General features: G+C 39.9%; 1 protein-coding gene across 1 annotated transcript in view; it reads left to right on the plus strand.

The window, feature by feature from the left end:
- RAB11FIP2 (RAB11 family interacting protein 2) overlaps positions 1-15,908 on the plus strand; it is a 41,346-nt gene extending 25,438 nt beyond the window's left edge. The window contains exons 4-5 of the mRNA XM_004751848.2: positions 5,478-5,523; positions 11,556-15,908. Of these exons, the coding sequence (XP_004751905.2) occupies positions 5,478-5,523; positions 11,556-11,783 (274 nt within the window). The 3' untranslated portion in view covers positions 11,784-15,908. The remainder of the gene's footprint in view (positions 1-5,477; positions 5,524-11,555) is intronic.
- Positions 15,909-26,614: the final 10,706 nt, after the last annotated feature.

The raw sequence follows: 26,614 nt of genomic DNA on the forward strand, positions 1-26,614 counted from the left end.
GTGGTGGGGGATGTGTTGCAGATTACAGAAGGTGCGTGAGTGACAAAGTCAGCAGGGGTTACTCAGGAGGGATTAGAAATTGGCAAAATAAAAAATGGGGCAGCGTAGGAGGGGTAACAGGTTGTCAGCGTGCTCTGGGGGGAGAAGTGTGTAAATACAGTAGATGAGGGAACAGTTGGGATGGTGGTGGGTCCACAAAAGAGGTCCCTCAGAGGGAGCGAGTGGGGGAATCAGAGACGAAATGGATCAAATGTGGTTTTGATTGAATGGACCTGACCATGATTAGCCATATTCCCCCCTTGGTTACTTTTCCTTTGGAAATGTGTTTAGAGAAATTCAGTTTGGGGAAATGTGTTATAAATTGTACAGTAGTATATAAATATGAGGTGGTATTATTCAAATTCAAGTCACTTTAAGCAATTACACCATTTCAAAACCACAAGAGCAGTCTTTAATAATGTAATTTGAAATCGAAAATAATTCTGAACATAAAGTGCTCTAGCTCTGTGAATGTGGAAAGTGTTGTTAAATGAAGGCTGGGAACTTTTTTGTGGCCAGCATGTAAATGTGAATTATCATTTACAAAGTAGAAGACAGTGTATATCCTGGGAAGAAAGAAAAGAGTGTTAAAATAAGCAGTTGGAAAGCAAAAGCCAGAAGTTGAAGGGAGAAGGGAAGTGTAGATAATTCGTAAGAATAATTGTGGGATATGGTTTTTTCTTTGGCTCTCTCTTCTTTCTTTTCAGTAGATAAATAGGACAAACCTTTGGCCTTAACTGCTTTTTATTACGAAGTTAATAGTTTATGGTATTTATTGCATATTCCTGTATCAGTTACAGAGTCCCAGCCGGAACCAGATGACATACTCAAAACGGATAAGTCCCGAATGTTTAGTAAGAGGCCATTTACGGGGGGTGCCTGGGATTGAGGGAAGGAGGATGGAAGGTGTAGCCCCAGGAGCCAGCAGTGTCTAGAAGGGACTGCCGTGTTCCGTGCGAAGGGACCTAAGCTACTGCTTAAAACTGTAGCACGGTGGGGAGGGCCTGAGGCAGCAGTGAGTGGGGGCTGGAGCGGGGGCCTTGGGGGTAACACACGCCTGCCCCCTGCCGCCCGTTGCTGTCCCCCTGTCTTTCAGGTGCCTCCCAGGGCCAGAGAGTAACTGGAAGCCACTGGGGAAGGCGGCCCAGAGGACTGCACGCTGCAGGGGTCGGCCTCCTGGGGGCTGGGCAGGGGCAGAGGGCGGAGCAGCAAGGGCACACAGGGCGGCGGGCACAGTTCTTTCCCGGCCTGTTGCTTTGCAGCCCGCGTTGTACCTCTTTTAAGATCGTCGTGGACTTTTCTTAGTCACTTCTGATTGGGAGAAACCTCGGGAAATTATCCTGCATTCCCCGAAGCGAACCCTCTCTGAGCTCAGGGCGGGACTGAGGGTTTAGAACACTTGAGGGCAAGAAGCCCAGCCCCTGGCTAAGGAGCTTGGACTGTGGAATCCGGCTGCCTTTCTTGGCATCCTGACTCTGCCCCTTGATAACTGTGTTACCTTGAGTAAGCTTCTTAACTTCTCTGTGCCTCTTTCTGCTGCCATAAATGGAAACAAAAACTGCATGTTACAAGGATTAAGTGAGTTAGCATGTGAGGTGCTCTGAAAGGAGTCTGTCAGCACAGTTACAGTCAGTAAAACACCAGTTGTCGCAAGGCTTACTGTCAGTCTTTGCCCCTGCTTCACTGTCCCTGCGTTATTTTTCCTTTTCCTCTTTTCTGATCCTTTACAAGTTTTCCTACATTAGAGTTCTCTGCTCCCAACTACATTTATCACCAGAGGAAGCCCTGGGTCTCTAGTGTCCACTCTCACAATTAAACAAGAGCAATAGAATAGTGTCCTTTGCAAATGATCTTTGAAGTTCTTCTGTGATAGTTCAAAGTTACACTTCTTTCCCCTCCACAATAAGGAATTGGATTGTGTCTGAAAATCGGCCTTCTCTGCTCCACTGCCCTTCCTTCTTCGCCCCTTCCAGCCGGCTGAGTCACCTCCGGGATTTTGCGAATAGCTTGAATTCCCTTCTCCAACACGAAATGGGCCAAGGTATACGCCAAAAAATGCATTTAGCTTTATAATTTTCAGCAGTAATGGGGCTTGGAAAGAGATATTATGGAAGATGTAATAATACTTCAGAATAATAAATGCCTTCAGAAGAGCTTCCAGTGTGGTTAAGTGACTTCTCACTGAAAGATCGAAGGTCCAAGAGCCAGGAATTTGCACAGTGTGCATTGTCTGATGCTAACAAACCGTTACTCAGCTTTGTTCTTCGGTGGGGCTTTTGGGTTTTTTTCTTGACAAGTACTTTATGTGTTTTCACTCTGAATAGTCTCTACTCTTCCTTAGGTACTCTTGTTCTCAAAGAGTATATTTGGTAGAGAAAAGGAAGGACAAAGAAGAAAATGAATGCAGCCAGCTGCCTTAGTGATTCGTGCAGTGGTTAGTTTTATCACTTTGTAAAAGTTGGTTGGCCTTTGTGGCCTCTCTGTGGAAGGCTGGCCCGTCCGCTATTTTAGGACAGTTTCAAGTTCTTACCAATTATTTCCTTACTCGGTACTTTAACTTCACAATAAACTGATAAGTGACGTTATAGAAGAGACACTAATGATTTCTTGAAATATATTTGAACAGTATTCATTTAAACTTGTAAAATAGAGTTTACTTGGGAAAATCTTTAAAATTTGGGGAATAATCAGGAGGTAAAAAAATAAACTTTGACAAAAACTTCAGAATGTTCAGGTAAAACACCTTCTTAGCTTAAAATATTTTGGAAAATGCAAATTTAAAATATTTCCATCAGCTTAAAATTTCCTTTAAACTTCTTAGTCACCCTCAAACTCCTTCCGGTTTTGACTTTGAAAATTAATTTTCTCTAATCACGAAGTTGAAATTTGTATAGACTTCTTGGGTAGGAGCATGTCTCTCTTACACCTGATTAAAAATGCCATTTCCCTTAACCTGTCAGCAACTCAGTGAGCAGTCAGACCGCATTGTGCAGTATCTTGTCTGACAGGAGGACAGCAGTCCAAAGAGAAAGATGACACAAATTGGTGCCACACTTCCATAAATAGGCACATTTTATTTTTCACCAAGCTAATTCAGTCCAGTTCAGTTAACTCTTTTTTCCCCCCCTTCAGGACAGATCAAGAAAGGCAGCCATGAATGACTGAGTGTGTCGTGTGTTTGACACGTCAGTGTGTGAAAATAAAGCTGGCCACAAGGGAGGGGCCGTGCCTTTGGATTGCAGACAATGCCCCAGGCGAGGGCCCTGTCCCTTGGCTCTGCTCTGCACACTGCTGGCAGCCGTGGTGGGGGGCAGCCGGGCTGGCTGCGCACGACACCCTTGCCCCTTCCCGGAGGCGACCTTTGTGATTTCAGCATTTTTAAGAATCGCAGACATTTTTCCGGCTGCCACTCAGTCTCACTTGGGCTCCACAGGCCAAAGCTCCTGGATATTACACACTGATAGTTTTGTGATTCGGGTAAAATCTGTGTCCTCCATGTCTGTTTTTGGAAAAAAAATCTTTATTACAATAAATATAATGCAGGCAGTTCCGTTTCTCAGTTCAGTGCTTTCTTCCTGAGACACAGGATGACATTTGTACAGTCATAATACTGCTCGTGATATTCATAAAGTCATCGTAGTTGTCAACCGTAACACTGTGGGGTATGCTACCGGAGTGAACTGCCTAAGTAGCATTTATGAAAGATTGAAATTGTCAAAAACTCGCCCGCTTCTCTAAGGGATCAGATCCGAGAACCCCATCTTTTGCATCAAGAGCCCTCAGGGCTGCTGCTTCCGCACAGCCTTGTGTTCTGGTCTCTTCCGTGTCCTTCAGTGGCCCTGCTGTCTTGCGCCCCAGGCCACACGTCTGTCTTCAGAGCACGCGCGCTTGCTCTCTCTCTCTGGCAAACCTGTGTAATCTTAAATCCAATTTTTTCCTTGACTTTGGCCTTTCTTTGACTTAGCCCTCCAAGACTAACCTGACGTTGACTGCCTTGGACTCCAAATCGGGGAGGACGGGGACCCCATGTGTTAACAGCCGCTCCCGCGGCTCTCCAGGCCTGTGTGTGCCGTATGATCATGGCTTTTGGATTTTATTTTTGTTAATTTCTTTTAAGCCACTCTTTGGTCACCCTCTTGAGGGTTTTGCTGGTCCACTGACGCTAGGCTGAAACCATCCAGAACACCATAAAGACTGTGGATGAGAAAGTGGATCAGCTGCATTAGCCTGTTGCTGCGGTGTTCATTTGTGTGTAATTAAAATATGTTTTAATCTTCTCCACCGTGTCACCCAGCTCTACTGAAGTACTCAAATTTATCCACAGGAGTTCTGCTAGAAAAGGTCAGTCATCAGTTGGGGAAGCTCATACTAGGAATCTTAGTCACACAAATGAAATGTTGGACGTGTGAGGCATTCTCTCAATCCAGAAACACAAGTGTGCCCCATGGGTTTATAGCTTGGGACATGTGCCTGTAGGAATAGAGTTTGTCCAGATGTTATAGCCAGTGTTCAGACTTTCCGTGTGTACCACCAGAAGTTGTAGGTGTGAATTTCTTCAGAGGATCCCAATTATTTGGCTGATAAAACACAGATAATGAAGAAAAAATGTCTATTTTACAGTTAAGTATTTTTGGAGGGAGGAGGGGGATAAAAAGGTTCCTAAGACAGTAGGGCTTTGTAGAGGCTCTAATGCCCAATACTCTTAAGTGCTGGGTAAAAGTTAAACTTGAATAGCAATGATGAAATATTTACTCATCAGATGGCTTTGAAGTTTAGCCTCTTTTTGGTTGCAGTCCCTTCCTAATGGACACGTTTCAAAGAAGAAAGTGATTACAGCATTCAGCTGTGATGTTCTCTTAAACTCTCCACCTGGAAGAAATCCATCTTGTTTTGGTCCATTTGGATATTGAAATTTTGAGGATCACTTACTTAGAAATCACATTAATGACAGAAATAGTTCTTACAACTCTGAACTCATTCTCATTGTTAGGATAATGTTTAAAAGTTAATATTTCTAATGCCTATATAATTTTTTTTAAAGATAGCTTTAACTCTGGCATTCTACAGTCTTTCCAACTAAAATTTATTGAATTCTCCACAGTTTATATCAGAAGAGCCTCAGGTGAGTGTGTGTGTATAAAGTGAATAGTAAGTGATAAAATCACTCAAGTTTAAAGATTTTTAGAAACTATACATTTAGAGATACAGTTCTTCAGTTCTGATAATAACTGAAGGGTTTTCCTTTAAGGTTTAAAATTGTAGGTGCTTTACAATGTTGAGTAAATATTGCTTTTCTCCTGCATCCTGGGTTAAGTTTCATTTATCCACGTCATTGAGGATGTTGCAGTGTTGGTTAGAAAGGTTCTGTTTTATGTTCCCTCAACCACGTGGACTGTGCAATACACTTTTAACATTTGTGTTTGTCTTTTGTTCCTTAGTTTTCATATGAATCCGACAAGTAATGAGGAGCTCAGGAAAATCCCGGTAAGTTATAGAGGGGTTACTGCATTACGGGAAAAGAAGCTACAAGCCTGCCTTCTGTCTGGTACACATTTTTAAAAAGACCTTCATCCCGAATCCCCCAGTTACCTTTGGATTATAGTTTAATGTGGCGATCTGGAGAGAAAGAAGAAAAGCAAAATTCCAGCTTTGTCTTTAATATATGATTAGGGTGTGACTTTATGATCTGTAGAAATTCAAGCAAATATGATTGTTCTCATTGAAGCCAATTTAATATCCACATATTTTGTTTACAGATTGTTTTAAAATGGATGTGAAAGCTGTATGTCAAGGTCAACATTATAGTTAGGAAATAAGAGCATGTGGAGAAAATGAACAAGTTTTTGTTGTTGTTGTGGCAAAATCAAAGAAAGAATAAAACTGCCTTAGTAAACAATAAGGAAAGCATCCTGGCAAGAGGTCTAGTTAACTGGGAGAGGCTTTGAAGGGACCTTTAGGACACTTACTTTCTTAGTCCAAACAAAACCAAAATATATTTATATTTTATTTTATTTATTTATTTGACAGAGAGAGATCACAAGTAGGCAGAGAGGCAGGCAGAGAGAGAGGGGGAAACAGGCTCCCTGCTGAGTGGAGAGCCCAATGCGGGGCTCGATCCCAGGACCCCGAGATCATGACCTGAGCCGAAGGCAGAGGCTTTAACCCACTGAACCACCCAGGCGCCCCCAAAACCAAAATATATTAACAGGCTTGGAAGTGACCAGCCGGATTAACTCACAGATTTTGCAAGGACCGTTCAGATATCTTAACTTCATTTTGTTATTATTTGAAGTCCAGATTTGACTTTCTGTTCCGAGTTCCACTGCATCTTCAGTCAATTAGTTCTAAATGCATCAGACCTAGAGAGTAAGTTACTTTACAAAAATATGGGCACATGTTCTTGGTAGAAAACTGAATTCTCACTGAGTAACAGAAATAGAGTCTTTATTCCAAAAGGCTGGTGGTTGCTGTTTGAACCATCTGTCCTTAATGTGTGTGATCCAGATGTATAATAAGAATTTTTTAAAGCAATAACATATCACAATTTTCTGTGATGTGATACGCCTAGAAGACAGTGTGGCTTGGTGTATAAACCATTCTAAATGTAGTCATTTGTACTTAGAATTGTAGAAAACATTGTAGAAACCGAGGACTTTGTACTGCGTTTTTGCTGTTTTATGCAAATGATTTATAAGTTTTGATGTTTCATAAATACTCAAGTCTTTAGAATATGGCAGTCTGGTGAGAAATGTCAGAATATATGAAGCCAGCCTTTGATCAGATAGTAAAATGAATTCTATCAGGCAGTTACTTAATCTCAAACAAAATGCAACATCAAAAAATCGATCGAATGTGCAGCTATTGTTTATTAAGTAACCTTAATTACAATTTCTCTGTGCTTGTAAATGTACTTTTCCCAATCTTGTAATTTATTGCTGTAAAAGCATCCTTAGAATTCTTTAAAGAAATAAAATGTGAAAATTGTTTTAGTTAAAGGATTTAAAGGTGATAAAAGAATCCTTGATGTGTGATTATTTTTCTCCAGAATACTAACTATTCTAAATGACAGTGAAAGGATTACTAGGTGTTGTTAATTTACTGCAGGATACAATTAAGAGGAGCCAGCTCATCCTTCTAGCGAGCGTTCTTGAGGGAAAGTATTTGAACGATTTTTGTGTTGAAGATTATAAGATGTTTGAAGTAATTTACATTAAGTTCTCTGATAATAGCCATCCACCAAGTTATTTTTTCCCCCTTCTGGACGTAGTATTTTGTAATTAAGTTTGTATGTCTTCCATGCTGTTGCCAACACCTGTCTGTGAAAGCGCAGTGTTTAAACAGGACCAGTAGCCAGTTGAAAGGGCAGTGCGAGCTCTTTAAGGCCTAATTAAGAACTGAAAGGGAGATGAAGGCAGTAGGACAAAAGATGTGAAAGTAGCTGAGATGATATTCCCAGAGCAAAGTTCCTCATTAGAACAATAATGAGATGATCAGAGAATGCCAAGCCTTCCTCTTATCTCTCTCTCTCTCCTCGAGCTGCCTTGGATGTCAGTTAGTGCCCCACCAATATTTGGTTACCAGGACAACCTTTCTTTAAATCTTCAGTTATTTTGAGTCCTGATAATTTGCTTTTGTTGAAATTTAAATATTGCAAAAAATATACATTTCCTAGTTTAAAAGGCGAGGCTCTCTGTGAAGTAAAAATAGATCACTAGGAATTCTCCAAAGTCTTTTGTACAAGTCTGCTATTTAAAATTCCGATCGGGAAACTTCGTGTAATAATTCTGCTATCTCTCACCCACTCCCTATTTGCTGATATCTGCATATGGAAATTTTGAACAGAGGTTGGGTGGGAATGACAAAAGGATTGGTTGTGAAAGGGGAAGAGAGAAGACAAATTTACATTAAATTGCAATATAAGAAGACATCTTAAGAACACATGTGCTATCTGTGTGGAGCCCTGGGAGTAAATATTAAGTAGTCCGGAGTCCCACTGTGGGTTACGCGAGTCTCTACCAGTTTGGAGGTTTCTCAATTTTAGAAGTTTTTCCAAGGACAGTATTAGACTATCCTTTGGAAAAACAACCAATTTTTGTATTTGCCTGAGAGTTTTCCTTTTTAAGCAAAATAATTTTTGTGACCATAAAATTATTTAATATCCTATTATATTGATTAATATTAATCCTTATTATTTTGGGGGGAACTATGTCAACACCAAAAGGAGACACAGATCTATACACATGTATTGAGTATATCAGTCAGTTTGAGAATCTTATGCCTGAAATTAGAAGGGTTAAATGCTTTTCAAATATGGGATAAAACCTGAAACTAAGCACAAAACTGTTTTTAATTATTTTATATTCTTTTCCAGAATATAGTTTATAGTACATGCATTTCTAAGATGTTTTCCTGCCTAGAAACTTGATGCAGAAATTTGGGGGAAAATTTTCATATAAAAGGATAAATGGAAAATATATTGAAAAGGTCAGAAATGTATTTCCAGGAATCTGACTGTACATAAGTATTAGATGGTCATGGTGGCAGGGGGATAAGCCAAATAAAAGAATGGCTTTTCTACTCTAGATTATGACTTTAAAGCATTGAACAGTATCTTGGGATGATGATTAATTATTTTGAGAGATTAAATTGTTAGATTGATTCATATCATGGCATTAATGTAAAACTATGTATGTCAGAATAAGAATTTTTCAACATGTCTTTCATCATTGTCTTTAGAGAAATGTTTAAAAAAACTTTTAATCACATTATCTGGTAGGCTGATGTGGTTAAATATAACAATATAAATGATTTTTCTAACTGAATATCATCACTTAATTAGTTTGGAGAAATTAGTTCATATATGTATAATTTGGTTAAGATTAGAGAGCTGCTGTTATTTTGTTAAACCAAGAAAACATAAAACAGTCAGCTAGTCAGTAATGAAACCCATTTAGTCGATTTCATTAACCCATGCAATTCGCACAAGAACACGTGTTTTTAAGTATATATTTTATTAGATAAATGAAATCACATTAGTTGGATGTTATTACTTTTCTAAAATGCAGTTCAAAAAACAAATTACTTTATAGACTAGGAAATTTTAGAGTTGAAAGGAACCGTGGAGAACATCTCATTTAAGTGAGGCCTAGGCCGGTATCACTCTCAAATCTAGGCAGAATTACTTGGGTTACAGTAAGAAAGTTAGCTTACTTTTAATACATTTAAAAAATATACTTAAACCTCAATACTGTATCTTGTGTTTTCTATAGAAATTTGCTTAATATAATAAATGTTTAGTAAGAGTGTGGTTAGGAAATTGTAAGGTTGAAATGTCTAAACTGTTCATGACCAATTAAAAAAATTAGTAAATACATGAGAGTGTGTGTGTGAGGGGGTCGTGTGTATACTCTAATTATTACAAAAGATTGAGAGAGAGAAGAAAAGTAAACCAACACTTGTCTCCAGAGTTGTGGTAAAGCAGTATTTTTAAATGGCTTTTAGGGACAAAGGTAATATAGCTACTAAAGTTTTATCTGTCCCCAGTTTCTTATGCTAAAGTCAGTCGTTTAAATACAGTCTTACAGAACCGAAGCTCACTTTCCGCTGGCATCCCCTCTGCTCTTTCTGTTCATCTAGTGGAGGCTCACTTTCTTTTCACTTTTTCACTTGTCTTGAACATTTCAGCTGCTTTACACGGAATCTCAGCCCCTCCAAATGAGCCTCCCCACTGCCGCCATTTTAATTTTCCTAGAACGTCACTTCAGTCGTATCCTGCCCCTGTTTAGAAACCTTCAGTGGCCTCCCGGTTTCCCTTGCAAGAATCCAGCATCCTTGACAGTCTGTCGGAACCTCCCATCTCAGCCTCGCCGTGCTCTGCCCCGAACCCTGGTTCCCGGCGCCGGTCCTCCCCGATCTGCTGTCCAGCCCCCTGTGCCTTCAGCCCGGTTTCCTCCTTTAAACAAGCAGAGCCCACTGCTTGCCTGTTACCATTTCTGCTTGGCCGAGTCTCTGAAGGCCTGGCATGAGCTCTCTCTTCCCTATAAAACGTGACAGATTCCATGAGGTTGGAGCAGTTTTCGATCCTGAATTTTTCCCTTTTTGCTTGAGAAGGAAGTGACTCTGGGAACAGAAGCATCCAACTGCCACCTGCTCTTCAGGTGTTTCTCTGGATGGCAGAGTTGGGGTGTCTGGAGGGGGAGAGGCTAAAAGTTACACTTTCGCTTTCCTCATGAGTGCGAGACATATATCAAATTTAAGTAGATCCTGAAAATGAGTCAAGACAAATTTAATCCAATGAAATCAAAAAAGGGAGAAAAGCCTTTTCGCATTTACCTTCCAGTCACTGCTCTCCATCCTCCGCAGCATAGATCAGAAGCAGGTAGTCCTCGGAGCAAGGCCTGTTTCCTCAGTGTTAGCTTGTTTTCCTTAAAGCTGAATGGAAATGTTTTGAAAGAAAGTGATAAAAACCATTTCTAAGCTGTTGAGTTTTAAGGCTAGAACTATGAATAAAAAAGCATAAAGGTTGCTGCTTTATATTTGGGTGTTTATATGACGAGAGATCTAAATCCTAGACGCTGTAGATGATGCTCCAGTGCTGTTTTGATGAAATTTCCGACAAATATATTTCTTTTACTATTTGAGTGCCTTGTAGTAAAAATGAATTAAATCAGCGTCTTTTTCTGTTTGTTTATATTATTTTTGTATAAAAAGGAATACCGATAGAATAAGGTTAGCAAAATAAGTAAGTGAGTGAAATGCAGGGACACAGATACACTGATTCTCAGTGTTCCTTCACATGATTATAGCTGAATTCTGAGTTTCCCAATAACCAAGGCAAAAAGGGAAATAAGTTATGTGGGGATTAGCACTAGGAGGAGGAAATAGACTGGTTCCTCAGGGGGAAAAAGCTCCGTTTGCCTCTAAATTAAAACAGAAGTTACCCCCATGGGGCTTCTTCCAAGGCTGCTCATTGATTTAATGCTGGAGGCCTTGAACAGTTCGTAGCAAAGCGGAGAAGCACACTTGATACTGCTGCTGCTTGAAGCCCTCTTCAATAAAAAGCCGAAGTCATAACATTAAACAACAGTTTGTTGGAAGCGATTCCAAGAGGACGAAGCCATTGTCCAAAGGAATAGTTTCCAGTAGCTTCTTAAGAGTTTTTCCAAGTAAACTCTTAGAGATCTTTAGTTTAAATTTATTTCAGTTATATCTGATATAGAACATTTTATCTCTTAATCCTAAATTATATGGTCAGTTCCGTATATTAGGACATTGTCCACAGTGTTTAAAAAAAAAATGATTCTAGCAGGATTTAGAATTACAGTCAATGGTTTGGTGCATCTGCCCTACTTCTTGCCTCAGGACTCAGTAGCTGCAGTATGAACGGTCGCATTGGTTCTAACCACGGACACAGAAAAAACTTGGTCAGGGTTTGAAAAATCAAAAGTTGTTCAAAATAATTCTGAATTTGTCCCCCACGTTCTGTCTCCTAAAGTGACCCATCTTTTCTGTTCCAGGACAGCAATCCTTTTGATGCCACGGCAGGGTATCGTGGTCTGACCTACGAGGAGGTCCTCCAGGAGCTAGTGAAGCACAAAGAGCTCCTTCGGAGGAAAGACACCCACATCCGGGAACTCGAGGACTACATCGACAACCTCCTCGTGAGGGTCATGGAGGAGACCCCCAGTATTCTCAGAGTGCCGTACGAACCGTCCCGGAAAGCTGGCAAATTCGCCAACAGTTAATCAGCCAGGAGTACTGCATTTGTGATTGGGGCAAAAAGGAAAGAAGAAAGAGACAAGAAAATCTTGGTACTGCAAGAAACTACATTATCAGGCTTCATTATATACTCGACTCCGTTGCGAAAAATTCCTTTACCTGTAAATATTAGCAGGGACCATCAAGAGTGACCTTTGAAGTGAGCTAAATAATTTAAACATTTAAAGTGAAAATGGGCCAGATTCTCAATGAATAAGCAGTTCCTTAGGATTTTCACTGAGGTGCCGGCGCCGGCCTCCTAACCTGCCGTAGGCCTAGGGATCACTTCAGAAGTACGCGACTTCTTATTCCTCAGGACTAGAGCTCATAAAGCAGAATCGATGCTGGGGCTGGTTTCTTAGAAGTCAGTTTGTAGACTGACTTAGCTGCAGGAATACTGCTTATTATAAACACTAAAAAAAGTTCACATTTTATATGCATATATATGTACATGAATATATGTTCATATATCTTTGTATATAAAATACATGCATATACCTCACATATACATGTGTTTTTAGAACATTTAAAAACAGCTGATTGTCTCGAAAATTAGGATACCAGCTTCTTAATTTGGAAATCCGTGTGTGCTCTATCAATGCAAAAACAAGCCATCATTATTGCTACTAGTACAGTTTGTTGTAGGGAAGCTGCTTCAGATCACTCTTGACTTTGCAAATCTTGGTTTCACAGTGAGGGCCGCTCCTATATATTATTCCAGCATCAGATGTTTGCTCTTTTTCTAAAAAGAATGATTCCAGGTTTTTTTGGTTTTCTTTTTTTAGGCATGACATATTTAAGGAAAATTGACTAGCATCACAATAGTACAGATTTCTTAAGTTCATCTTTTAACATTTGCGTTTCGTTCAGTAGAAGGGGAGCTAATGTAGTTTGTCCTGTTGAGATTCCGAATGTCTTGAAGGACATTATTAGGAAGTTAGATCTGAAAAGAATTCTGGGGCGGGGTGGGGGGGGGGGAGTAGGGGATCGTCTGATGCCTGATAACCCAGAGCAATGGGCAAATTCTAGGAATGAAGAATTCGGTGTGGTTTCAGGTTACGTAAATAATAGAACAGATGGTTGCATTTGGGTCTTGAACCAAAATAAGAGTCACTAAAGGAGCAGTGAGTTGTTGGAACTGCCCTTCGCTAGCATGGCACCGTACGCACTGTTCTACATGGACCCTTAAGAATTGGTTTATTGCAAAATTCTGTGTCAGCTCTTTTAAGTCTCTCCCCCAAAATATCGATTACTTCCGTGAATTATCTTCATAGATTTGTGCAAAATAAGCCTGAAATGTAAAGTGGAAAACAATGGTATGAAAATATTACTAGTCATCTGCTTATTTTTTCCCTTAAAAATCTGAAATACGTTTTCTATGAAACACTGAACCTGTGTTTCTGGTTTTAAAAGAAAAAAACTTCATCTATATGTGGAGACCTGTATTCTCCAGGCTTTTAATGAACTGCACTGTTGTCGAATATTTCTCTCCACAAAGACTTTATTGAAAATTCGGTACAAAGCAGATAGAATAGTTTTGCTCATTTTAATATTCTGAGTCAGATATCTTGGCCAAGTATATATTCGTGAGCTAAAATTGCTCATTTGTATTTTCTGAGTTTCCTTAGTTTTCCTATGGGAACATACGTTTTGAAATTCTAGGAAGTTTTCCTAAACACAAAAAAATTAAATAATTTTTTTTAAATGGAGAAATGGAGAAGGAAAAGTAGCTTCTACCAACTTTTTTTTTTCCACTTCTGAATTTCTGTACTAAACCTCAAAATCTGGTTTAGAATTCTATTTTCTTCTTGAGGTCTTAGTACTTATTATTTTTTAACACAGTGCCATTTTTAGTTAGTGTTTTATTCAATATTACGAAATTTTTAGCATTTTTTTCTGTTAGTATAACTGAACCTCTTCTTACACTTTTGTAAAATACTAAAATCCATGTGTTTTCAGTATTATGCCAGATTATCTGCAGATATTTTAATATGCTTTGGCCAAATTTATTCTTTATAAAATGAACCAAGATGCCAGTTTTGTATTGGGGATTTGTTTTATGTAAATAGAATTTGTTAAAAAGTATTGTTCAAATACTACTATTCTTTTTGTGAGGAAGTTCATTTCTAAGGAGAGGTTCTCTGCCAGGTTGGAAGTGTTTAGGATTAAATTTACCAGACATGAATAATCTGGTTATAACCGAATCAATGTTTTTATCTTTCAACCTGACACAAGAATTGTGCTGAAAATGAATCCGCACTTGTCACTGCCTGAAAATGTGCTGTCCCAATGTTTATGAACTTCCGCTCATGACCTGGAGTCAGACTTATGTGTTTTCATAATTTGGTCAATAGGAAACACTAAAAAAAGTAAAAATGAATTCCCAAGCAAACATGTCAGTGTTTCCTGTGTTTGGGCAGAAGAGCAAACAGAGTAGTTTTAGTTTCTAGTATTGTGGAGAAAAAAAGCCAAGAAGTTCACCTTCAGTTAATTTCTCCAAAATGTAACTTTTAAGTATTCTAATGGTATATTTTGTTAGTAGTTTAGACATAGAAATAAAAGATACGCACTCGTTAAATAATGCACAGCACAGTAGACTTACAGACAGATTTTGCTTTTAGGCATAAACAATGCATGCTGAAGAATATTCCCACCATAAGAGAATTTTTTTTTAAATCACAGAACCCATGTTTGTCCTAAACCTATCTTGAGCTAACGTATTTCTGTTACTGACTAAAGTATTTCTGCTGTTATTTTCAAAGCAGTATTGTTTTCCAGCCGATTCCCCTACCAGTTCTAAATTTGGCTTTGACAGTATTGAATCTCCTGTCTGACCACTTAGGCTTCAAACTGCATTTACTGAATCCCAGGGTTATAGCTTAGAATTGTACATAAAGTGACATGTCACCCATTCATGAAAAACGTTCAAGTATTGCTTTTTGCTACTACATTGTGCATAGAACCTCGTTTTGCCACACCCCCCCCCCCCGTGAACGTAGTAGTATCCAGAGATTATGCATAACTACATCTCTTGCTTTTGGCAGTAAATGAAGATTTTGTTGTAATTTTCCAGCTGTGAAAATGTTGCCTTGTATTTAAAAGGATTTCATGAATGGAAACCTAAGTAAAACTCAGCTCATTAGTGACAGACTTGCTTTCCTCCATCCTACCTTCACCTACTTCTCCATCCTCAGAACCCCCTCCGCCCCACTCCTTCCACCCCCATAAGGGTGCTTATTCTTTAGCAAGGAGAATCTTAAAAAGCTGCTGTCTTTAATGTATCTAGTAATTGTTACACTAGAGCTTTTATTTTCCCCTGTAGCTTTTTAGGAGAAGCAACCTACTTTGGATTTGTAATTCAAGCTGAAACTTTTTGATGTCCATGTACTCATATGTCTTATAGATATAGTGGGTGTCTGTGTGTGTGTGTGTGTGTGTGTGTGTAAGTGAAGTATAAAGCATGTTCATTCACTCGAGCTCTTTGAAGTAAGAGGTAAAGGACCACAGTGCCGCTGGTTCACAGAGATGTAAGGGTCTGTCAGCACCATCGAAAGCCCCCATTTTCACAGATTTATAACTTTAATAATCCAGATGCAATCATTGGAAGTATTTAATATGCAATAGGTAGCACCTTAACTAATTAATCTGCATATGAAGGGTTTTCTGATGTATTTAATAAGAAGTGTAGAAGCTTTCAAGCATTAAACTAGAGTTGACGTTTTATTTCATTTATTTTCTGTGTTGAAAATTTCCACTCTTACAATGGAATTGAGGTCTGTAAAAAACGATACATTGGACCTATTAATCTTTGAATCTTCCAGGCGGTTTGTATTTTGAGGTACAAAAAAAAAAAATGCTGCAGATCTAGAAATGTATATATTTAGCAGGTACTTGAAAGACACAAGCATTATTTATAACTGAAGAGTATTACATCCTATTAAGTAAAATGCTCTGGTAACTTGTATACATTTTTACAGGTACAAACCCAAAAGTCTGTAAGCATTGCATAATGTGACAGTTGTATAATTTATGTAATCTGATGCATGAATCAGAATTTTTATATAATATATAATTATCAATTTATTATAGTTGATTAAAGTGTTTAATCTTAATTCAGTTGTTGTACGTTCTTAATGCAGAGAAGACTGTACGACGCACACATTCGTACATGAGTCCTGCTTATCTTTGAACAATACTTAGGATGCCTCTTGGTTGGTGTATCACAGCAAACGTATTGTAAGACCTACAAACTCAATTCACTGTGAAAGTAGTTCTGAAAAGTCAGAGAATGGTTTCCAAGCACCCGAGACTGGACATTCTTCGACAGGTGTGGATGCCTGCCTTCAGAGGGCTGGAGCTCGTGGTTTGGGTAGAAAATGACATTTGAGTATTTCGATGGAGGTTAAGGCCGAACCCGAATGCTTCCTATTTATGCACTATTTCCTTTATTCCTCGCAGTCAGGACCATTTAGGGGTTCAGAGGAAATGTAAGACAACGAATGAACAATCGATTGGTGAAACTCAAGAATCAAGTTGACAAACCTACAGCATTTGTCACCACTTCTCATCGTCCATTTTACTCAGAAGTGACTCGTCAACACCCCTCCCACCCTCCCAGCTCAGCAGTGCAGGGCCGCACCTGTCCGTCCCATGTTAGCTGCGGGAGGCAGGCACGCAACGGGGCCAGGACAGCCGTGGTGTGGCTGGGCGCGGATGGCAGCGTCTCAGGCAGCAGTGTTACCGCAGACTGGGAGACACGATCCGGATGCAGTAAGTTTTTGGACACAAATACACATTTGGAGCAAGGGCTTTCTCAGCAGCCTAGAAAGTCTTCCTGTTTTTAACTGCTCTCTGTTTTGGGGGGCCCATTTAACACACCTCTGTATTTCCCCCGTTGTATCTCTAGATTGTTCCCCTTTCTGCCTCTCCCCAGGTTTGTAATTCCTTAGTCTACTGAGACAGAGATGTTTTGGGTAATTTGCGAATAGGGACATATTAAAGTGGCCATTTCCCCTGTAGGATTTGTTGTAACGCAATGCCTGTCTCAGAAATGTCACTTTTTCAAGGTAATGGCCTTGTAACCTGGATGCCTAGCATTCTGCATTTTTTCCCCCAAATAATTTTACATGGTAACGCAAATGTCATGCTTTCAAATTTTTACTTAGAAGCAACTTTTTTTTTAAGATTTTATTTATTTATTTGACAGAGAGAGATCACAAGTAGTCAGAGAAGCAGGCAGAGAGAGAAGAGGAAGCAGGCTCCCCGCTGGGCAGAAAGCCCGATGCAGGGCTCGATCCCAGGACCCTGGGATCATGACCTGAGCCAAAGGCAGAGGCTTTAACCCACTGAGCCACCCAGGTGCCCCTAGAAGCAACATTTTTAGAAACATTTGTAATTACATGAACTAGAAAGTCTTGATTCTATTCTTTTACTCTTCACACCCTAAAATTCGTTTGATGTTCAATGGTTTCATCATTTTGTAGGCATACCCAAAAGCCAGAATTGATGCTGGGAAACACAGAATCAAATTTCTCTATCAGAGGTTTTCAGGGATAATGTGTTGTGGCCAAATGGGAGCTGTGGTCCAGTTTGTTACTAACATTAGTACCAAAGTTTGCAAACGAGTTTTTTTTTTTTTCTAACGAATTAGAACAGAATCAAGATTTCACCATTAGAGCGTTACTTGCATTCTGTTAGGCTCTGGCAAGGGACAGGGGCATGCAGGAGACCAAGCCTTTATTTGTGCAACAGCCTTAGTGCAGTGATTGCAAACTCCAGAGTCAACAGAGCCAGGTAAGAACGATGGACAACCAGGCAGGCCAGGTATAGCAGAGTAGGACTTAATGGGGCGGGGCGGGGGGTGTGCAATCTGGAGAGGGGACAGCAGCTGTTCAGCTCAGGCTCATGTGGCCGCATGGAAATGAAGATAAGTCCAGGGTTGCTAAACCTGATCTTCCTAGAGAAAATGAAAATACAGATTTCTGTATGAAATACGATTTCCAAGTGTTGGCAATTAATTCACTTTTTTTAAACAAAACCAAGGGCTGCCAGTGTGCAACATCTTGAGTCACTATTTTTAATTTACCATCTAGCCATCGTCAGAGCAGTTCAGACTATGGATGTTTTAGTTCCCCCACAAATGAATCCCAGTTTAATCATAAACTGTGTTGGCCAAGGGGTGTGTGGGCTATGTGTGGGATGTAAGAGTCCCAGCTCAGGACCCTGGCAGGGGTTGAGAAGGAACCAATGGGTATGAAGTTTCCCTTCTGCTAGATGACTACATTCTAGAGCTCTGCTGTACAAACTAGTGTCTGTAGCTAACAGCACTGTTTTGTACACTTAAAAAGTTAAGAGGCTGGGTCTCATTACATTTTCTTACTACGCAAAAGAACAAAGACTTTCCCTGATTAGCCTGTCCCTGAGCCTCACCTGCCATTGCTTTTAAGAAGGAAATGGTGCAGGTAAATCCAAGTTCCAGTAGAAGGGCCTCTGCTCTTATGTTCAAAGCATTTTAGAATGCTAGCTCGGGATCTGTTACGTGCCCTTCTTGTGGCAATTATAATTTTTCAATATATATGATGGTCTTGCTTTTGGCAAAAATTGTATATATGATGATCTTGCTTTTGGCAAAAATTGTATTAGTGTCCCCCCAAAAACAGGGCTGTGGGGTGGCTCAGTCACTTAAATGTCCGACTTTGGCTCAACTCCTGATCTCAGGGTCCTGGGATCAAGCCGTCTCAGGCACCCTGCTCAGTGGGGAGTCTGCTTCTCTCTCTCCCTCTAGGAGAGAGAGAAGGATCCTAGGTCCTAGGATTGAGCCTTGTGTTAGGCTTTGCTCAGCTGGGAGCCTGCTTCTCCCTACTTCTACCTACTGTTCTCACTGTACTGTCTCTCTCTGTGTGTCAAATAAACAAAATCTTAAAAAAAAAAAACTATAAAACTATAAAAAACTATAAAACTATGAAAACTATTTAAAAAAGCAAAACTCTATGGTATTTAAAATTCTTTAAAAATCAACCAACAACCCCTAGAAAAAAACAAACAAAATCCAGAAACCAAAAAGCTCAGTGTCCCAAAGATCAGTTACGCTCCTAATATTGTGCTGTGTGAAGGTCATAAGGCATATGACAATTGCCAGTAGTACTTAATTTGTATTGAGTAGATGTGTTTTCATGTTTTTTTTAGGACCTAAAATACATATACATTTCAGTGAAAATATAATTCCATAGTTTGCTTGATTTTATACATTAGTCTTTTAAATCTCTACTATAATAAAAAAGAATAATGAAATAAAAATTCTACCATATTTGACTCTGACCAGATAAGGAAAGGTGCATAGTGTGGAACCCTGGTTCTTACAGTGTCGTCCCTAAAGCTGCAATGTCACTGTCACCTGGGAATTTGTTAGAACGCATGACCTTCAGCCCTTTTCCAGACCGGACTAAATCAGAGTCTGGCGGTAGGACCCAGACTGTTCTTTTAATAAGCCCTCCAAGTATTCCAAATGGGCTTTCAAATTTGAGAACCATTGAGCTAAAGCCCCTGCCCTTTTTTGGGTAACTTATCATAGAGAATCCTTTTTTTTTTTTTTTTTAAGTTAACGTAACTTTACTTGCCAGTCCTGAATTTATGAATCGGGGAGAGTTTTTTTTCTTTGTTTGTTTGTTTTTATTAGTTTGGTTTTTGGTTTGTTTTTGTTTTTGTTTTTTTGTGGGTTTTTTTGGTGAAATGGACGTCTCATATTTTAACTTCAAGTACAATGAAATGTCATATAATAGAATGTCTTAAGATAAGTATAGTGCATTATGTAAAGTAGATACATAATAAATACTATGGATTTATTGATGCCATATTTTGGTTTGTGCAGTAAGATTTGGGATTCTGATTGAGACTATGGGCCTCCCTGCAAAAATGCCAGAGTGTCTTTCTTTTGTGGTGACATGGCTATTCCACATTTGGTTAAGGATTGTAACAGTCTCTTCCTCACAGAGGCCTTTATCTGAAGTCAAAGATACGAGATAGAGAAGAACTAGAGAATACAGCAGCATTATGGAATGTAGAAGGATAAAGTCTGACTCTGTATATAAAATCAGGTAATGAACCTTAATAGGACAAAAGCAGGCAGCCTATGACTGTAGGTGAGAATACAGATCTATTTAACGGGCACCAATAGTTACGAAAGCTTGTATTGTTTTCACAGTCAAAACTGGGTTGAGTTCTCATTTCCAGGAAAATCTAGAATGAAATTTAAAAGTCTTACAAAAATCCTGCATCAGTTACTAGAAATGCCAACGAGTTAGAAAACACCATTATGCCTTAGGTTTAGGTAACATCATCGAAAATAAGGGTGGTAGGACAGAGCGAATCCAGCAGGAGAGCATTTTATTGGTTTTTAATTCCTCAGTGGAAAAAGGGCTAGAACAGGAACTGCATAAAATGGATTCCGAGCCATCTGAACACTGGCAAAAGTTGTAGGTTGGAGTTGTTTGTTGTTGTTTTTGTTCGTTTTCTCCGTGGAGACATCAGTGCCAAACACCTGCTTAGCCGATTGTGGATGGGGAACCCAGAGCTCAGGGCATCAAAGTCACAGCCAGTTCAGAATCCTCAACTTGAACTTGTAGTTTGAACCTCTTTCAGCAAAACTCTGCTCAACTTTGTCCAAAGACTACCAGAATTGGCTCATGCATTTCCTTTCCTAGTTATGAGGGAGGTATTAATGAGGGGAAGATGGCAGAGGAAACCATGGAAGGTGGGTGCAGGAGGTGAGGGTCGAGACCAGGCCTGCAGGTGAGCTAGCTGCCAGCCTCAGATTAATTTAGGTTCTAATCTCAGACCGTACAAGACAACCACCTGTTCTAGGAAAAAATTCATTTGTCATAAACAGTTGACTGATCCAAGAGCAGAATTTAATGTTTTTATGTTTACATTTAAAGATTTTTTTTTCATTAATGTACTGTTATTGAACATCTTTCATGATTTATAAGCTGTAAAATATTTTAATCCTTGACTCATTTGTTTACCAAGCTATTCACTTAATGCTATATAATATGTAGCACTTGCAACCATCTGTTGGGAATATTTGAATAATACGCGTGCTGTGAAGATCTGTGCAGCTAGTAAAGCACAAAACACATGAAATATTCAGGAAGAGTTTGTGAAGACAATCCGTGTATTTTAATTAAAAAAAAAAAAAGTGGACAAATCTAGCAGTAAGTCTTTCCAAAAATGCAGCTCACTTCTTATTCTGGGCAAACTGCTCTGCTGAGTGGCATTAAGATGTCATTTTGACTTTAAGTGAATAGATTTTAAATGAAAACATGGGAATTCATACTAATTGGAATTGCGCTTATATGAGCTCTTCATTAGGCGTGAGGGGGGCTCGCAGAAAGACAAAGGATCCATGGTAAGCGCATTGCTTTGTGCAGAGGGGCCCGGAGCGGGACCAATGCCTGGACGAAGGGTTTGCAGGGAGCATTGGGTTTAGTTGGGTGGGCTTGGAAACACGGGGCCGGCAGGGTGGCACCCGAGGTCGTGCAGGATCCTTTAATTCCGTTGCAGGTTGAGGCTTTTTCTTTTCTCTGGATGGCGGAGGACGGAAGTGGGCGGGGTCAGGTTGGCACCATGGATGGGGGCCCCCAGAGCAAGGGACCTTCTGTGAAAACTTGAAAACAGAGGTGTCCTAAGTCACGCAGCTGCATGGAGACCCCGGCCTCTTACACCACCTAACTTTCCTTTTAGCCAGAAGGGATTCCGAAGGAGACTTGCCCATTCCTGGGAGGCTTGTCATGACTTTGGGGTCACACCACTAGAGGAGGTAGCACAGAGACACCTATCAGGAAGGCACCAGAATGTGCCTTCTAAGAATGTGCCAGAATAGTATATACATGAGACAAAATTTAGCCCCAACCAGACCTAGGGAATGTCCAGCTAACAGTAGTAAGTCTTCAACCTGGGATTCACCTACCGGCGGTGCCTTCTCTGACTGCGTTCGACTCTTGGGTTTTGTAGCCGAAACCAGACTCCCTTGGAATTAAACCTATTTTTAGTGCCTATTATTTAGTGGCCTCATAATGACAGGCGTGACCTTACTCACGGGTGCCCCTCAGACTCCCAAAGCACATCTCCTGTCAAAAGCCAGGCTAAGACCACAGCAATGGACCACACCTGAATTTCTGATTCGCTATTGCAAATAGCTCTCTGTTTTAGGATACCAGCAGAATGCTTCAACATTTTGTCTGATCCTTGCTCTCTCAGTGTTTTTACAGACTCCGCAGGTATTTATTATTAGGCACCTAAAATAGTTTGGGATTCTCTCGTCTGTTGGTTCCCACAAATGGGCCACGTTATACAGGCCTCTCCGTTGTCTCCCCACTGAGTGCTTCCTATATCTGTAGGGAATCGTCAAGTTGAACAGACTTTCCCAAAGTTACCCTTCAGATTGGCAATCACTAGTGTTCGGCATTTCCTAGTAACTACATGAATTTCAGTATGCATTTTTAAATGGTAAACTTACGCCAATCTTTATTATCTTTATATCCTTATTTCTTTGTCCCAGCTCAGTTTGTTTCGTCATTTTTGAATCCTACGTATCTTTGCAAGTCCCCTCAGCTCTTCTGTGGAATGAGTTTTCATGAAGACATTTACGTCATTTGAGTACATTTCTTCCAATCCTGCTGGTTTCACTCCACACAAATTGCCACATCTGATCTCTCCTGACCTCCAGCAAACCCCCAACCTACACATTTATTTGCCCTTGTCTTTGAGTCTAATCATTATTTTTAAAAAATATTACAAAAATACACCAAGAGTTCCCGGTGAGGAGTTGAGCCTCTAGTCATTGGAGCCCCGGCATTGACAGGGAGCACGATGCCTGGTATATAGGCTGGTGCTCAATAAATATTTGTTGAACGAGTGATCAAATTACTTTTACCAAGATCCATTTGTTATTACTAATATGTATTATAAAGAGGGATTTTGTCTTAGAAGAGAGCCCTCTTTGAAATGGATGAGAATAAGGGTGTGGGATAAGTGGACGGAATTGGGTCTGGAGGAGGAATGACAGCTACTGAAACATTGCTCAGGGGAACCCGGGAGCAGGCAGAAATAAATCCATCTCAAATTATAGGCAACCTATCAAAATTTAATAAGCACGCTTAATCAACTTCTTCACTCCATATTTTAGTGAGGGCTTGCCGTGTCCTGCTGCAGGTGTTTGTTCACTAGTCTGCATGTCCTGCGCGTCATGAGCCCAACAGAACGGAAGAGCTGCTCACCTTTGCTTCGCCACCACTCATGGGCCACGCATCGCGCTCCAGGCCCTCACTGGATGCGCACTGCAGAAAGGAGTGGGGGAGGAGTTCTGTAGCTCGTTCTTTGAAATACGATATAAGGTCTTACTTTTTGTATCCTACGTGGTTTGCATGGCAGCATGCTGAGATTTTAATTATCTGCACTTTAAAATATTGCAACCATGGTTATTAGAAAGACACTCCTTGTCCTTGATGAAGGGAGGAGCTCCCATTCTAATATGGTTTCTATTTGTAATTAACGAGAAAAAAAGAAACCTTGAGTGGTCCCTAATTGAAACGGGGAGTACTTCGATCCACTTTTGCTTAGGAGTCTTATGGAAATTCTAGATATAAACACAGTTTATTTATAATTACATCATGATGCAAAAACATGCCATCTGGATGAGGACACTAAGCTAGGTGGGCATTTCTGACGGAAGTGCTTTATGTAATGCACCTATCTTTCATTGCATAGTCAGGAAAAACGAGTCGAGAATAAAACATCGGTGCAACAAGGTAAATAGATTTCCCCTCCCGTGTTAACTGATCAATAAACAGTTACTGCTATGTTGTGGACATGGGCAAAACCTCCCACCCATCTGCTGATTGCACCCTAGAGCCCCCCTGTCCTTCCTTCCACTCAACAAATTCAATACCTGCTGTGTGTGAAGTACTGTCCTAAACAGGAATGATACAGAGTTGAACAGACGGAAGAACAAAAACAGAGCCATAAGAATCAGTGATGTCTACCAAGGTCTTAGGAAGTTCATGATCTCTCTTCCTCACCCTATGTTTTAAGAGACATTCATTTTTTTTTTTTTTTTTTTTAGTCTTTTAAGGTCTACTCAAGTTGGAGTAACCAGTTAGGTGTTATCTTCTTATGAGCATAGACATTTATGTCATCTGGTGATGCTGGGACTAGCCAACAGCTAATGACAGATAAATCCAGGATGACAAAGAAGTAATGATGAGCTCACGTGCAATTCTTCCATGACTCTCTTAGTTAATTCTCAAGTTTAATTTTGATTAAACTTAGTTGAAACCTGAGAGATGTTTCCAAACAAGATTGAAGAAATAAAGGAAACACTGAAATGTCTCCAGTATAGAGACAATTCTTGAATGATTAAGGGTAATGATGTAAATGGACTATTGTGAGCCTTTTCTTTCATTTTTTTTTTTTTAAATCTGTTTATTTGTTTGAGAGAGACAGAGAACAGGGGAGGCAGTGAGAGAGGCAGAGGGAGAAAGACAGTCCACAAGTAGACTCCCCATTGAGTGCAGAGCACCATGTGGGGCTCGATCCCATCACCCTGAGACCATGACCTGAGCCAAAATCAAGACCCGGATCCTTAACTGACTGAGCCACCCAGGTGTCCCAACTGATATCCTTTTCTGCACTGCGGAAAACTCATTCTCCTATGACCCTCTCATTTAGAAATAAAAGATGAAGAAAGTATATTTTATTTGAGAAAACTTCATTAATGGGTGCCTAGGTGGCTTAGTTGATTAAGCACCCAAATCTCAATTTTGGCTCACGCTATGATCTCAGGGTTGTGAGATCCAGCCCTGCATTAGGCCATAGTGGGTGAGGAACCTGCTTAAGATTCTCTCTCTGTCTCACTCTGTCCTTCCCTGTCTCCCACCACATTCTCTCTCTCTCTCTCTCTCTCTCTCTTTCTCTCTCTCTCTCTCTCTTAAAAAAAGAAATAAAGAAGAAAGGAAAAGAAAAGAAAAAAACCTTCATCAACATTAGGACACATAATTTCTTTGGTTTGGAGAAAAATAAGAATCAAACTGCTGAATGGATTAAGAATTGTATACAAAAAGGAATTTTCTTCAGTAGCTTCTAAACTGAATGAACTAACTGAAAAATTTTCATACCCAGGATCTAATGATGTCTGATTTAGTCTTTTTATTGAGAATAACTACCTTCAAAAGATGAAAACCGAACATCAAAGCAATGGGAAAAAGATGGGCCAATCAATAAATAGATTTATGGCAACTGAATGCCATCTGGAAAAAATAGAAATTCAAATCCAAACCCTACTCTTTATACCAAAATAAATTCTATCTGTTTTAAAAATTTAAACATACAATACGAGAAGCACCAAAAAAGCATGGGAATCTCTGTTCTGTTTTTGTCTTGTTTCTTAATGTGAGAGCAGAAAAGACCTTTCAGTTTAAGTCACAAAACCTAAATTCTATGAAGGAAAACATAGATATATTTGACTATATAAGCCTTTTGAAACATTTGATCAACAAAGTACCTTAAAGTCAAAAGGCAAATGGTAAAATGGTGAAAGACTACCCCCCATGTGGCAAACATGGTCTCACTTTTGCCACCACACACCTGTAAGAGAAAGGCAAACCGGCAGGAAAATATTCAGTAGATGAACAGGCAGAAGAAACCCCAAGATCCTTATAAACACCTACAAATAGAAAAAACAAAGAAGATGCCATGTTTCATCTAGCAGACTGCTCGGCCGTATCAACACACCGGCTGATCAGGAGAAGGGGATGTGGGTGCTCAGGACATTTGCAGTGTAACTGGAGATGCTCTTTGGAAGGCAATTTCACAAGACCCATTAAGGGCAATTTCACCAGACCCATTAATATCTTCAATGCCTTTCTTATTGATCCAGTGATTTTTTTTTCTAATCCTTAGATAAATTCTTTATCTTACGAATGTTCTGGAACATATACAAACATGTGCTTGCCAGGATGCTGACTGTAACATTGTTGATGAAAACGAAAAACTGGAAATGGGTCACTAGCCAAACATTTTTGGTCTCTAATGGAGTACTATGCAGCAATTAAAAAGCAGGACATCTCTATATAAGCTGATACAGCAAAATATCCAAGGTACATTGTAGAGGGAGAAGGAAAAGGCAACAGAAAAATACCGAGCCCCAATAATTTTTTGTTAAACTCTGTGTGGTACGGCTATGTGTAGTTGCAGGAACATTCCCGGAAGACTATATGAGATGGTGGTGATTTATGAAGCATAAGACTGGGTATGTGCATAGAAGACAAGATTAATTTTTCATAAGCCCTTTTTGGCCTGTTTTAATTTTTCATCATATCCATGTGCCATTTTCAGAATGAAATAAGATACATCTTTTGCTCCATTTCAGGAATATTTGACTGTTATCTGATGATAGATGTAAGCCATTCTTTATTTAATTTGGGGGCATTTGGAAAATAACACAGAGAGAACCTCAGTTATACCGCTGCCCTGCTGAGGTGAGGGGTTCACCACCTGGCCAAGAATAGGAGTCAGGCTCCACCACTGTCAGCTTTCCCACTGTCACATCTGGCATCCAGAACACGTGGGGCCCTTCTTCTTGGAGCACAGAATCCCTGGGACCCAGACCCTTCCTGAGGACTGATGCTTCTCTGCTGGAGAACCACAGGGAAGGTGTTGCCCGTTATGTTTCTTAGGATAAATTTCCAGCAGAAATCAGTCCAGGAATTTCTTTTTTAAAATTTCTGTATGAGTTGTTCCATGAAGTTCTCAAATTCAGTTTCTT

The sequence above is a fragment of the Mustela putorius genome, unplaced genomic scaffold (assembly GCF_011764305.1).
Source record: "Mustela putorius furo isolate JIRA1106 unplaced genomic scaffold, ASM1176430v1.1 tig00003909_pilon_pilon_pilon, whole genome shotgun sequence".
Taxonomy (NCBI): domain Eukaryota; kingdom Metazoa; phylum Chordata; class Mammalia; order Carnivora; family Mustelidae; genus Mustela; species Mustela putorius.